The sequence below is a fragment of the Globicephala melas genome, chromosome 3, assembly GCF_963455315.2.
Source record: "Globicephala melas chromosome 3, mGloMel1.2, whole genome shotgun sequence".
Classification (NCBI taxonomy): Eukaryota; Metazoa; Chordata; class Mammalia; order Artiodactyla; family Delphinidae; genus Globicephala; species Globicephala melas.
In genome coordinates, this window is record NC_083316.1 from 82,557,101 (window position 1) to 82,572,665 (window position 15,565).

The 15,565-nt window shown below is 38.0% G+C and overlaps 1 protein-coding gene across 1 annotated transcript in view; it reads right to left on the minus strand.

The window, feature by feature from the left end:
* SLCO6A1 (solute carrier organic anion transporter family member 6A1) overlaps positions 1 to 15,565 on the minus strand; it is a 104,923-nt gene that overhangs the window by 41,679 nt on the left and 47,679 nt on the right. The window contains exon 8 of the mRNA XM_030843084.2: positions 4,442 to 4,637. Within this exon, the coding sequence (XP_030698944.2) occupies positions 4,442 to 4,637 (196 nt within the window). The remainder of the gene's footprint in view (positions 1 to 4,441; positions 4,638 to 15,565) is intronic.

A 15,565-nucleotide genomic window follows, 5' to 3' on the forward strand; every position in this document is an offset into this window, starting at 1 on the left:
GAGCTTTTTCCTTCTATAATTTTCATGTTTGTAGTAATGGCCTTTTCTTTTTCAGTCAGAGAAGTCCTTTTAATATTTCTTGTAAAGCTGGTTTGGTTGTGCTGAAGAATTTTAGCTTTTGCTTATCTTTTTTTGCGGTATGCGGGCCTCTCACTGTTGTGGCCTCTCTCGTTGCAGAGCACAGGCTCCGGACGTGCAGGTTCAGCAGCCATGGCTCACGGGCCCAGCCACTCCGCGGCATGTGGGATCTTTCCCGGACTGAGGCACGAACCCGCGTCCCCTGCATTGGCAGGCGGACTCTCAACCACTGCGCCACCAGGGAAGCCCTTATCTAACTTTTTATCTCTCCATCAAATCTGAATAAAAGGCTTGCTTGGTAGAGTATTCTTGTTTATAAGTTTTTTCCCTTTCATCACTTTAAATACATTATGACACTCCCTTCTGGACTACAGAGTTTCTGCTGAAAAGTCAGTTGATAGCCTTATGGGAATTAACAATATTATTTTTAATATTGATTTCTGCATTTGTAGTTAGCATATAGAAATACCATAGATTATTGTAGGTTGATTTGATCTTACAAACTTGCTAAACTCATTTTATTAGTTAGAGTGTTTTTTGGATTTTCTATATAGACAATGGTGTTTACTTCAAATAAACACAGTTTTGCTTCTACTTTTGCTATTGTAATGTCTTTTGTTTATTTTTCTTACATTATTGGATGGCTAGAACCTTTAGAACAATGTTAATATAGAAATATTAAAAACAGATATCCTTGTATTCCTGGTTAGTCAATGTTTCATCGTCTTAGTCTGCTCAAGCCACTATAATAAAATATCATAGATTGTGTGGCTTAAACAACAGACATTTATCTCTCACTGTTCTGGAAGCTATGTCCAGGTCAAGGTGCAGGCAGCTTTGGTGTCTGGTGTGGGCTGTCTTCCTGGATTGCAGAACATCACCTTCCTCATTGTTATCCTCACACAGTCAATAGAGGGAAAGCTTTGGCCTCTTCCTCTTCTTAGAAGGACATTAATCCCATCATGGGGTGTCCACCCTCATGATCTTACCTAACCCTAATTATCTCTTAAAGGTTCCATCTCATAATACTATCATATTGGGGATTAGGGCTTCAACATATGAATCTGGAAGGAGGGGGAAACACAAACATTCAGTCTATAATCATCACTAAGTATGATGTTAGCTGTACATTTTCATAGAATCCCTTCCATTATTAGTTTTGTACTTGATCAGGAATAGATGTTGCACTTTATCAAGCATTTTTGACATCTATTGAGATTATAAATTTTTTTCATTTTTAGTTTATTTATATGGTAGATTATGTATCAATTGATTTTTAAACTATTAAACTATCCTTGCATCTCTATATGAATCTTGTTTGATCATAATTTAGTTTCCTTTTAATATACTATTTGATTCCATTTATTAAAGTTCTGTTAAGAATTTTTGCATCTATACTCATGAGTGATATAGGTCTATAGTTTTCCTTTCTTACAATGTCTTGGTCTGGTTTTGAGATCAGGACAATGCAGGTCTCACAGAATGAGTTAGGGAGTATCCATTCCTTTTCAATTTTCTAGAAGAATTTGTATAAGAACAGATTTTTTAAAATGTTTGGTAGAATTCCCCAATGAAAACATTGGGCCTGGAGTTTTCTTTGTGGGAAAGTGTTTAACTACAAATTTGATTTATTTGCTAGATACAAAAATTAGCTATTTCTTCTTAAGTGAGTTTTTGTCTTTCAAAGGTTTTACCCATTTCATGGTAGTTGTTAAATTTATGGGCATAAAGTTGTTCATAATATTAACCTATTACCTTTTTATATGAGTAGAACCTATACTAAAAACAGATCTCTAACTTCTGATTTTGGTAATTTTCTCTCTGTAGTGGTTTAGCAATTTCATCAATTTTCTCAAAATAACACCTGCGATTTTACTGATTTTCTCCATTGTTTTTCTCATTTCTACTCCACTGATTTCTGTTCTGATCTCAACTGCATGCTTTGTTCTACTTAATTTACAATCAGTCTGCTTTGATGTTTATAGTTTTTTAAGGTAGAAACAAATGTCACTGGTTTGAGACGTTTTTCTTTTCTAATACAGACTTTTAATGCTATACATTTTGCCCTACATACTGCTTTAACAGCCTCCCACAAATTTTTTAATGTGTGTTTACATTTTCATTCACTTGAAAATATTTTACAATTTCCCTTTAGGAGAAATTATTTGACCCAAAGTTTATATAGAAGGTTTTTTCAGTTTCCAGATATCTGGGGCTTTTTCAGAAATCTTTTTTTATTATTTCTAATTTAATCCCATCATGGTCAGAAATTTTACTTCCATTTTATTATTTGATCCTTTAAATTTACTGAGTTTTGTTTCATAGAATATGGTCTATTTTGGTAAGTATTTTATGCATTCTTTTTTTTGTTTGTCTCTTTGCCGTACACAGGCCTCCCACTGTTGTGGCCTCTCCTGTTGCGGAGCACAGGCTCTGGACACGCAGGTTCAGCGGCCATGACTCACGGGCCCAGCCGCTCTGCGGCATGTGGGATCTTCCCGGACTGGGGCACGAACCCGTGTCCCCTGCATTGGCAGGCGGACTCTCAACCACTGCGCCACCAGGGAAGCCCCTATTTTAGGCACTCTTGAAAAGAAAGCATATTTTGCTTTGTTACATGACATGTTCTACAAATGTCAATTAGGTCAAGTTGGTTGACAGTGTTATTCAAATCTTTTTTATCATCACTGTTTTTTTTTTTCCCTACTTCTACTAAGAGAGGAATACTGAAATAGCTGACTACACTTGTGAATTTCTACATTTCTCCTTGCAGTGTATAAGTTTTTGCTCCACATATTTTAAAGCTCTTTCATTAGGTTCAGAATCATTTAGGATTGTTATTAATTTTTGATGAATTGGCCAATTTATAGTACATAATGACATTATTTTTTCCTGCTAATATTGTTTGCTCTCAAATCTGCTTGGTCACTGATATGAGCTTTCTTTTGACTACTGTTAACATGTTATATCTTTTCCCATCCTTTTACACATAATCTACTTGTGTCTGTATTTGAAGTGTATTTCTTTCATGCAGCATATAGTCTTGCTTTTTTGAAATTAAACTGAAGATTATCTTCCTTTTAACTAAGATACTACAACCATTTGCATTTAATGTGATTACTAATGTGGTCAGGTTTGAATATATCCTCTTTCTATTTGTTTTCTATTTATTCTATCTCTTCTTTGTTCTCTTTTTTCTACTTTTCTGCCTACTTTGAGATCAAACAGTTTTGGAAAATTCTATTTTAACTCCTGTGTTGGCTTATTAGCTATATTTATTGTTTTTTAGTGGTTGCTTCAGGGTTTACACTATACATTTTGACTTAATACAGGCTACCAACATATGACAGCACTTCATGTAAACCCATATTGTATGTTAATCTGTTTTAAACAATTGTTTTTAAAGAGATTTAAATAAGAAAAAATGATTTACCTAGTTACAATTTCCTTTGCTCTTCTTTGTGTAGTTTATATTTTCATCTGGTATTCTTTTTAATGTCCTAATTTTTGTCTCTTTAGGCTCAAAGGTCAGTCAAAAATCTGTGCCAGTTTTTTGTCATCTTATTAGATGCGTTTTGACCACTTTGCTGGAATTGCCAGCTTCTTGCCAATGTCCAGAAATAGTAAATATACTCAGGGTAAAATGCAACTGCAGAAGATTGCTTCTCCTCACAAGGTTTGCCTTTCTCCAGGATTTTGGTCTTTAAATTCCTAGTTGCCTAAACAACTGTCTGATGCCTTTAAACACATTTTTAAAATGTTATTCAGCTTTTCTAGGTGTTCTCAGTGGGAGCATTTGTCTGCCATAAGCCACTTCATTGTAGCTCAAGTGTAAGTCTTGTTTTCTATACTTATTTTACTTGCTTAGTCCTTTGGTTTCCAATTCCAGTTCTTTTTCTCTTCTTTAACATCAATCTCTGCCCAGTTCTTTGAATTTTTGCATGTTTAACCTAAAGGAGACATTACTCATGCATACTTTCAGATGTCTTCAGTTCCATTCTTTGATAAGAAGGCAGACACACCAATTCAAAAACAAAGGTAAGACTGGCTTTGTACAGACAGTATGGTCTCCTAGTTGCTACTCACTTTAATACAGATTTCTACTTCTGGGTGCTGATTAATTTCAATATGTTTTTTTTTCTTTAGAATGAATGCATAAGCAGTCATACTACAAGCTATCATTATGATATTTCTGCCTTTAAAGTGAAAGGTGAAACTATGCCTTATGTTTCTTTTACATGTTCAATAATGCCAAGAATGATATGAGCATATTAGGCTTACTGGATAAATAATTATTAATCGACAAACAAATATATTGTTGGGATTAGATGTAAAAATCTCATATACATAAAATTATATTTACCCGCCATAATCTTCAGTGATCCCAGCAAATGGTATTGAATCACAGTGTACAAAAATTACAAATGCAAGGAGTACAAGTGTTACAGCAGATGTAACCATTACAAATCTCATAAGGCCTTTACAAGACATTTGTAACTTGGAAATAATGATACCTCCCAGAATCTGGCCAAGAGCACTTCCTGGAATTAAAACAAGTCCTAAAAGAAAGGAGGAAGAGAAAACACAGTTAAAAATAGCTAAAGATAGTACAGAAATTCATACTTTGAGGTAATCCCCTCTGCTCTAAACATAGAGCAAACATAGATTTAACTAAGAGACCGAGACAAAACTTAAAGCCATGATATTAATAAATACCTGAACAAACCCTGATCCCTAAGAGAAATACAAATTTGTGAGTGGGGCTGAAGCTATAGGCCTAAAGGACCTAGAATAAGAGGCTCCACAAAATGTTTTACAGCAGTTGTGAGAAGAAATACAATAAAAGGCATACCAGAGGAACAACATTTGAAAATTTGTAGCTAAGAATGAGAAATTTCAATAATTAAAGAAATATGGGCTTCCCTGGTGGCGCAGTGGTTGAGAGTCTGCCTGCCGATGCAGGGGACACGGGTTCGTGCCCCGGTCTGGGAAGATCCCACATGCCATGGAGCGGCTGGGCCCGTGAGCCATGGCTGCTGGGCCTGTGCATCCGGAGCCTGTGCTCCACAATGGGAGAGGCCACAACAGTGAGAGGCAAGCGTACCGCAAAAAAAAAAAAAAAAAAAAAAAAAGAAAGAAATATTAGTCCTGGGAATAAAAGTACACTCCAATTACTGAGAAAGAGTAAAAATAAATAAATATTAAATCACATAAGGTAAGGAAACTTCATAACATCAAGATTAAAGTGTAAATTGTAAAAGCTGCCAGAGAGCCTGTAACTTGCAAAAGAATTATAATTATAGCTAATTTTTTAAAAAGATAAAATTAATAACCTAGACCAAACACACATACACAATCCTGAGGAGTGGGGTTAGTAAACTGAAAGTGAGTAGTGAAAATTTCCTAAACCAACCGAGGGGGATAAAATGAATAAAAAATGAGTCCATTGAGAGAGGACAGAATAGTGGGGGGGGGGAAAAGAAGCAAAAGAGAAGTGTAATAAACAAAATGTACAATTAAAAAGTTAAAAATTACTTAAATATGTCAGAATTTACAATAATGATAAATGGACAAAACAACTATTAAAAAGATAGAGTATCAAATTTGATATTTTTAAAAAAGGAAAGCTTGAAAATAAAGCAGTGAAAATATATGTACCATGAAAATGTAGATCATGAACATGTATATACCTAATGACAATGCATAAAACAAATTATGTAAACACTGCCTAGATTTCAAGAAAATTAAAAATCTATAAACAAAGTGTTCTAACTCAGCTTTCTCAGAGACAGAGACTTAGCTTACAACACTATTAAAGATATGGAAAGTATTAATTGATTTGAACAAGCAGTTATTTCAAAAGAGAAGAGCCTATTTCTACAAACTAAAAATCTCTTTTCAATAATTCATGGCTTAAGTAAAAATACGCTGATGAGAATTAAAAATGCTTAGAACTGAACAATAATACAAATTAAATACATCTAAATGTATGAGATGCTACTAAAAATCTATAACTAACGATACCTCCATTATAACTTGTTAGGAGAACTAAATGAGTTAATATTTAAGTGCTTAGAACAGTGTATAATCACATAGTAAACATTATATGAGTATTTGTTAAAAGGTAGAATTTACAGACAAATTCATTTATTAGAAAGCAAAGAAGTACAAATAGTGTAGTGGTAATGTTTATTAAGAAAATTATGGGAATTGGAAGAGAATCAGAGGGTGAGCAACAAGGCTGCAGTTAAGAAGTCAAGAAGAAGTAAACCACATTTTACCTCATAATCTCAGAAATTAAGGGCAGTAGGTATGACTGAAAGCAAGAGTGAGGTAGACTTAAAAAACAAGAGGATTGGATGGCCGTCTATATAAAATGTTTGATCCCCAATTCCTATCCCTACCCACAATGCCAGAGAACCCTAGGTTTATTCAGTTTGAACCCAACAACTATAGAGTTAAGAAAACCAATTACATCTGTGAGCAGAAAACTGAGAACACAACTCAGCTGAGAAAGTATTGGCTGTCAGGCTTATTGCCTTAGGCAATAAGAAAATACTGGACACTGGGAGTTCAAAAATTAAATAGCTGGGTCCATGAAAGACTACCCTGAAAGGACATAAAACAGTTGAAAATTCAACTGCAAAGCACAGAACTTCCAATAAACTTCTTATGTAAATACTTTATTGGTGTACAGAAAAATATACAAATCAATATTACACATTTGATGAATTTTCAAAGTGAACATAACTACGTAACCACACCCAGGTAAAAAAATCAAACATTACCAGAAGGCCAGAGGCTCTTTCGTGCACCTATAGGATTTTATAAAATATGAATCATAAAGTATGCATACATTATGACTTCTTTTATTGGACATGATGTTTGAAAAATCCACCCATGTTTTTGTATGTAACAATAGTTCATGCCTTCTCATTGCTGAATAGCATTCTAGTATATGCGTACAATACAACTTATTTATTCACTGTGATGTTGCAAATTGTGCTGCTACTTTAAAAATTCATGTATATGTCATTTTGTAAATGTTTGCATTCTGTTGGGTATATTCTTAAGAGAAGAACTTATGTTGGGTATATAACTAGGAGTTGAATTCCTGGGTGAGGGAATATGTATAGGTTCAGATTTTTATGATACTGCCAAACAGATTTATAAAATGATAAACCAATTTACATTCTCACCAGTAGTGGATAAAATGTCAATTGCTCCACATCCATGCCAACATATATCTTTCTTTTTCATTTTAGCAATTCTGGTGAATGGGTAATAGTATTGCATTGTGATTTTAATATGCATTTCCCTGAAAAACCACTGAAGGTGAGCACATTTTCACATGAATATTGGCCAATTGATATCATCTTTTATATAATGTCTGTTCAAGTCTTTTGTCCATCTTTATTGGATTATCTGCCTTTTTATTATTGTCAGATTTTTTACATATTCTGGACACAAACACTTTGTAGAATATTTCTATTGAAAAGGTTGTTTTGCATGCATTTTCACTCTTCATGCTGACATTTGATGAACAGAAGTTCTTAATTTTAATGTAACAGCACATTTTTTTTCTTTATGACTATGTAATTTGTGTCCTGTTTAATAAATCTTTGTCCTCTCCAAGCCATGAAGATATTTTCCTATGCCTTATTCTAAAAAGTTTTATTGTTTTACCATACACATTGAGATCTGCAATCCATCTAGAATTGGTATCTATGTATGTAGTGAGGTAGAGGTCAAGATTTGTCTTTATTTAAATGTACTATAACTACTACTCTATTTATTGGGCAACAATTCTCCACTACCCTCTGATGCTGTATATCCTACAAGTAGAAGTACTGACTGCTTTTTGTTTCATATTTTCTAGGGTATTTCTATAGTGAACATGCTTGGATAAACCAGATAGATCCCCTTTTAGAGCACTTTTGTTGTGGCTTCACTATACTAATGCTGTGGCTCCAATTTCAAAATATAAAATAGGTAATTATTTTTTACCTATTTTAGGCTTGTACTGTATATGCTCTAAACTCCAAAAGTGATACTGGAACACATAAATTGTTACCCTTGCTCCTCAAGTATGGTCCAACAGGAACAACATAGAATCTCAGGAGGACAAAGTAAAGACCCAACTCTCATTATGGACTCACATGAAGCAGAAGTAGTAAGAATTGCAGTATCTCAATTCAACAGACCTTATGTTCAGTGAAAAAAATTACCAGGGGCTTGAGGTTTACAGTGGATTAACCACCAATTGAATTCCATTGTTCCTATAGCCCTGGACGTTCCATACACTGTGATGTAACTAAATTTTTGGCACAGACCGATGGCACTGGATACACTGTCCGGGACATTGCCAAAGTCTTCTTTTGCATCCCTCTAGCACCCAAAGAAAAAGACTAATTCTCATTCATGCTACCAGGCCACAAATATACATTTGCAGTATTCCCTCAGGAGTACCTAAATTCCTCTTCTATTTACTACAAGGGGGCAGGTCAGAATTTATTGTGACTACCACTACACTATGATGCCCAAAGCTTTCAGTGACAGACGTTATTCAGTTGGCTGTAGGGTCAGAAGCCTGACTCAATGGCTCTGACTCTGGTATTAGCACACCATCACCAGCAAGGGTGACTGATCAAGCCTAACAAAATCCAGAAGTCTGCTCGTCGAGTTTTGGGGGGATTCTGCAGACAAAATCACAATGCTCTATCACTCTGGAGGTTAAGGAAAAATTGTCTCCCTTCCCCCAACCAAAAGCCAGCCTAGCATCACTTTGGATTCTTGAGTATTAGAGACAGTAGCCAATTCACTTGGGCATTCTCTTTGGTCTTGTATAACAGCTAACCCACAGGCCTACACTGGATGCTAATCCGCAAGCTGTGGTATGCTCCCTACTTTGAGGTACCACAAACCTAATAACCTATTTGAGCTACAAGGCTCCATGACTGATGATTTTGTTTGCTGGAGCCTATAGAGAAGGGAGGAAGTCCCCACTCAGAAGCATCGTTGGTTGTATAGGACTCACCGACTCCCTGAAACAGGTACATTTAAAAGCAACTCAGCTTACTACTGACCCCTTGTCACAACCAAAGCTCTGACCCACAGAGACTTTGTGATTCTGTGGACTGATATTCTCATTTTGAGATGAACCAAAACAGACTCACCACTAACCATTTGACAAGCCTTACTTGTCAACTGGAATTGGTGTGTTCAAGCCATGGGGGTGGGTCACAAGAGATCTTCACATGATTAAAGAAACACCACCAGTATCACAGAGCCCTCAGAAGACAGTGGAAATCTCTTAAATGTACTTACTTTTGGTTACTCAGGGAAGATTTCCAGAGGGACTACTGATACATTATTTATATGTACCCTGAGGGCAGTTATCTTTATTACTCTAAGAGTAATCCAACTAGAAAAGGTGGTACAAAATTTGTCCCTAATTTTAGTTGAAATAATCAATGACACCTCATCCCCAGAAAGCACTCTGGTCAGCCTCAGTCACTGATCATCATTGTTATGGATGACAGAATTGACCAAAACTTCATCCTTGCAGGCCAGGGTAGAATATATGCAATTGCTAATGCATTCTTCTATGCCTGGATTAATACCTCAGGCTAAGTGGAAAGGTCAATATGGAAACTTTAGGAGAAAGCCATCTTGCTTTCTAAGGTAGACCCTGAGGGTCAAGAAATTTGTTCAGCTGGCTTGGTCCAGGAATTTGCCAGCATGATTGAGGCCAATACTGCAAGTGGCCTTATCCTGTTCTTTGGAGTCCTGTTGATATGAGCCTTAATTAAATACTCTATGAAACAAATTGAATGGGTTTAGTCCCTATCTCTATTAATTAATCAGAGTGTCAAACAATGTGGTATACCTGTGGAAAAATCTGTCATGGCCCCTGAAACTGTGTCATGTTTGGCTTTTGGACTATGTGCAGTCTGACAGTGGCATGCCCTTTATCACAAAATCTACTCAATAATAGGCTGATAGTCAATGTTTTTGCACACCTTAACATTTGTTTTTTATTTGGCCCACATGTTTTATGTTCCTTCTTTTTTTCCTTTCTTATTTTTTTAAATTATTAGTAAAAATTTTCAAATAAATATACTCATTTACTATTCTTCTTACTATCCTTTTACTGGTTACCTGCAAGTTACAGTATGCATCTCTGACTTTTTATAGCATAAAATAAATGATCACATTTACCATCTTTCCATTAATGCTGGAACTGTAAAACATTTAATTCCATCTGCAACCTCTTTTGGACAGCCAATTCTCAATATCTAGTAAAACTGATGTACACAATAGCAATGCCTCTTGAACGTCTAAATATAGATCAACTTTTACAAATGTGCACAAGGAGACGTGTACAAGTCTATTTGTTACTGCACTGTTTGGAAAAGTGAAAAAGTTGGGGGCAACTTCATATCCTTTTATATGATATGGATAAATAAACAGTATTCATAAAATAGAATCCCACAGCACTGTTAAAATGCACTAAATAGAGATCAACATGAATCGAGGAACATAATTTCAGATGAAAGTAACAGAAGAGTACATACAAAATGATATATGAATTTTAGAAACAGATTGTATGCACATAGGTACATCAGAGGTAAAAATATTTAAATGTGAGAGAAGGATGAATTCTAACTTTAGAAGAGCTGTTACCTATGGCGGGGGGGAGGGAGAGAAATGGGATAAAGAAGAGGTACAGAAGTCTTACAAAGTTTTATGTGTGGGGGGACCTTGAAGATGGCGGAAGAGTAAGACGCGGAGATCACCTTCCTCCCCACAGATACACCAGAAATACATCTACACGTGGAACAACTCCTACAGAACACCTACTGAACGCTTGCAGAAGACCTCAGACCTCCCAAAAGGCAAGAAACTCCCCACGTACCTGGGTAGGGAAAAGAAAAAAGAAAAAACAGAGACAAAAGAATAGGGACGGCACCTGCACCAGTGGGAGGGAGCTGTGAAGGAGGAAAAGTCCACACACTAGGAAGCCCCTTCGCGGGCGGAGACTGTAGGGGGCGGAGGGGGGAGCTTCGCAGCCGCGGAGAAGTGCACAGCAACGGGTGCGGAGGGCAAAGCGGGGAGATTCCCGCACAGAGGATCGGTGCCGACCGGCACTCACCAGCCCGAGAGGCTTGTCAGCTCACCCGCCGGGGCGGGCGGGGCTGCGAGCTGAGGCCGGAGCGCAGGGAGAGGACGGGGGTTGGCGGCTTGAACATAGCCTGAAGGGGTTAGTGCACCACGGCTAGCTGGGAGGGAGTCCAGGGAAAAGTCTGCACCTGCCGAAGAGGCAAGAGACTTTTTCTTCCCTCTTTGTTTCCTGGTGCGTGAGGAGAGGGGTTTAAGAGCACTGCTTAAAGGAGCTCCAGAGACGGGCGCGAGCCGCGGCTAAAAGCGCGAACCCCAGAGACGGGCGCGAGCCGCGGCTAAAAGCGCGAACCCCAGAGACGGGCGCGAGCCGCGGCTGAAAGCGCGGACCTCAGAGACGGGCGCGAGCCGCGGCTGAAAGCGCGGACCCCAGAGACGGGCGGGAGACGATAAGGCTGCTGCTGCCGCCACCGAGGGGCCTGTGTGCGAGCACAGGTCACTCTCCACACCCCTCTTCCGCGGAGCCTGTGCAGCCCGCCACTGCCAGGTTCCCGGGATCCAGGGACAACTTCCCCGGGAGAACGCACAGCGGGCCTCAGGCTTGTGCAAAGTCACACCGGCCTCTGCCGCCGCAGGCCCGCCCCGCACGCCGTGCCCCTCCCGCCCCGCCGGCCTGAGTGCGCCAGACACCCCGAATCAGTGGCTCCTTTAACCCCGCCCTGTCTGAGCAAAAAACAGACGCCCTCCAGCGACCTACACGCAGTGGCAGGGCCAAATCCAAAGCTGAGCCCCTGGAAGCTGTGAGAACAAAGAAGAGAAAGGGAAATCTCTCCCAGCAGCCTCAGAAGCAGCGGATTAAAGCTCCACAATCAACTTGATATACCCTGCATCTGTGGAATACCTGAACAGACAACCAATCATCCCAAATTAAGGAAGTGGACTTTAGGAGCAAGATCTATGATTTTTTTCCCTTTTCCTCTTTTTGTGAATGTATATGTGTATACTTCTGTGTGAGATCTTGTCTGTTTAGTCTTGCTTCCACCATTTGTCCTAGGGTTCTATCCGTCCATGGTTTTTTAAAAAAATTTTATTTCTTAATAATCAATTTTAATTTTAATAACGTTATTATACTTTACCTTCGTTCTTTCTTTCTTTCTTTCTTTCTTTCCTTCCTTCCTTCCCTCCTTTAGACAACGAATCATCCCAAATTGAGGAGGTGGTCTCTGACAGCAAGATTTATGATTTTTCCCCCTTTACCTCTTTTAGTGAGGGTGTATGTGTATGCTTCTGTGTAAGATTTTGTCTGTATAGCTTTGCTTCCAACATTTGTCCTAAGGTTCTATCCGTCCCTTTTTTTTTCTAAATAAGAATTTTTTAATTCAATAACTTTATTATACTTTATTTTATTTTTACTGTATCTTCTCTTTCTGTCTTTTTTCCTTCTTTCCCTCCTTCCTTCCTTCCTCCCTCCCTCCCTCCTTCCTTTCCTTCTTTGCTTCTTTCTTTCTTTCTTCCTTCCTTCCTTCCCTCCTTTCCTTCTTTCTTTCCTCATACTTCTACTAATTCCCTCTACTTTTTCTCCCTTTTATTCTGAGCCGTGTGGATGAAAAGCTCTTGGTGCTCCAGCCAGGAGTCAGGGCTCTGCCCCTGAGGTAGGAGAGCCAACTTCAGGACACTGGTCAACAAGAGACCTCCCAGCTCCACATAATATCAAACGGCGAAAATCTCCCAGAGACCTCCATCTTAACACCAGCACCCAGCTTCACTCAACGACCAGCAAGCCACAGTGCTGGACAACCTATGCCAAACAACTAGCAAGAGAGGAACACAACCCCACCCATTAGCAGAGAGGCTGTCTAAAATCATAATAAGCCCACAGACACCCCAAACACACCACCAGACGTGAACCTGCCCACTAGAGACACAAGATCCAGCCTCATCCACCACAACACAGGCACTAGTCCCCTCCACCAGGAAACCTACACAACCCACTGAACCAACCTTAGCCACTGGGGACAGACATCAAAAACAGCGGGAACTACGAACCTGCAGCCTGCAAAAAGGAGACCCCAAACACAGTAAGATAAGCAAAATGAGAAGACAGAAAAACACACAGCAGATAAAGGAGCAAGATAAAAATGCACCAGACCTAACAAATGAAGAGGAAATAGGCAGCTTACCTGAAAAAGAATTCAGAATAATGATAGTAAGGATGATCCGAAATCTTGGAGATAGAATGGACAACAGAATGGACAAAATGCAAGAATCAGTTAACAAGGACCTAGAAGAACTAAAGATGAAACAAGCAACGATGAACAACACAATAAATGAAATTAAAAGTACTCTAGATGGGATCAATAGCAGAATAACTGAGGCAGAAGAACGGATAAGTGACCTGGAAGATAAAATAGTGGAAATAACTACTGCAGAGCAGAATAAAGAAAAAAGAATGAAAAGAACTGAGGACAGTCTCAGAGACCTCTGGGACAACATTAAACGCACCAACATTCGAATTATAGGTGTTCCAGAAGAAGAAGAGAAAAAGAAAGGGACTGAGAAGATATTTGAAGAGATTATAGTTGAAAACTTCCCTAATATGGGAAAGGAAATAGTTAATCAAGTCCAGGAAGCACAGAGAGTCCCATACAGGATAAATCCAAGGAGAAATACGCCAAGACACATATTAATCAAACTGTCAAAAATTAAATACAAAGAAAGCATATTAAAAGCAGCAAGGGAAAAACAACAAATAACACATAAGGGAATCCCCATAAGGTTAACAGCTGATCTCTCAGCAGAAACCCTACAAGACAGAAGGGAGTGGCAGGACATACTGAAAGTGATGAAGGAGAAAAACCTGCAGCCAAGACTACTCTACCCAGCAAGGATCTCATTCAGATTTGATGGAGAAATTAAAACCTTTACAGACAAGCAAAAGCTGAGAGAGTTCAGCACCACCAAACCAGCTTTACAACAAATGCTAAAGGATCTTCTCTAGGCAAGAAACACAAGAGAAGGAAAAGACCTACAATAATGAACCCAAAACAATTTAGAAAATGGGAATAGGAACATACATATCGATAATTACCTTAAATGTAAATGGACTAAATGCTCCCACCAAAAGACACAGATTAGCTGAATGGATACAAAAACAAGACCCATATATATGCTGTCTACAAGAGACCCACTTCAGACCTAGAGACACATACAGACTGAAAGTAAGGGGATGGAAAAAGATATTCCATGCAAATGGAAACCAAAAGAAAGCTGGAGTAGCAATTCTCATATCAGACAAAATAGACTTTAAAATAAGGACTATTAAAAGAGAAAAAGAAGGACAGTACATAATGATCAAGGGATCGATCCAAGAAGAAGATATAACAATTGTAAATATTTATGCACCCAACATAGGAGCACCTCAATACGTAAGGCAAATACTAACAGCCATAAAAGGGGAAATCGACAGTAACACATTCATAGTAGGGGACTTAAACACTCCACTTTCAGCTATGGACAGATCATCCAAAATGAAAATAAATAAGGAAACACAAGCTTTAAATGATACATTAAACAAGATGGACTTAATTGATATTTATAGGACACTCCATCCAAAAACAACAGAATACACATTCTTCTCAAGTGCTCATGGAACATTCTCCAGGATAGATCATATCTTGGGTCACAAATCAAGCCTTGGTAAATTTAAGAAAATTGAAATTGTATCAAGTATCTTTTCTGACCACAATGCCATGAGACTAGATATCAATTACAGGAAAAGATCTTTAAAAAATACAAACACATGGAGGCTAAACAATACACTACTTAATAATGAAGTGATCACTGAAGAAATCAAAGAGGACATCAAAAAATACCTAGAAACAAATGACAATGGAGACACAACGACCCAAAACTTGTGGGATGCAGCAAAAGCAGTTGTAAGGGGGAAGTTTATAGCAATACAAGCCCACCTTAAGAAGCAGGAAACATCTCGAATAAACAACCTAACCTTGCACCTCAAGCAATTAGAGAAAGAAGAACAAAAAAACCCCAAAGCTAGCAGAAGGAAAGAAATCATAAAAATCAGATCAGAAATAAATGAAAAAGAAATGAAGGAAACAATAGCAAAGATCAATAAAACTAAAAGCTGGTTCTTTGAGAAGATAAACAAAATAGATAAACCACTAGCCAGACTCATCAAGAAAAAAAGGGAGAACACTCAAATCAATAGAATTAGAAATGAAAAAGGAGAGGTAACAACTGACACTGCAGAAATAAAAGAGATCATGAGAGATTACTACAAGCAACTCTATGCCAATAAAATGGACAATCTGGAAGAAATGGACAAATTCTTAGAAATGCACAACCT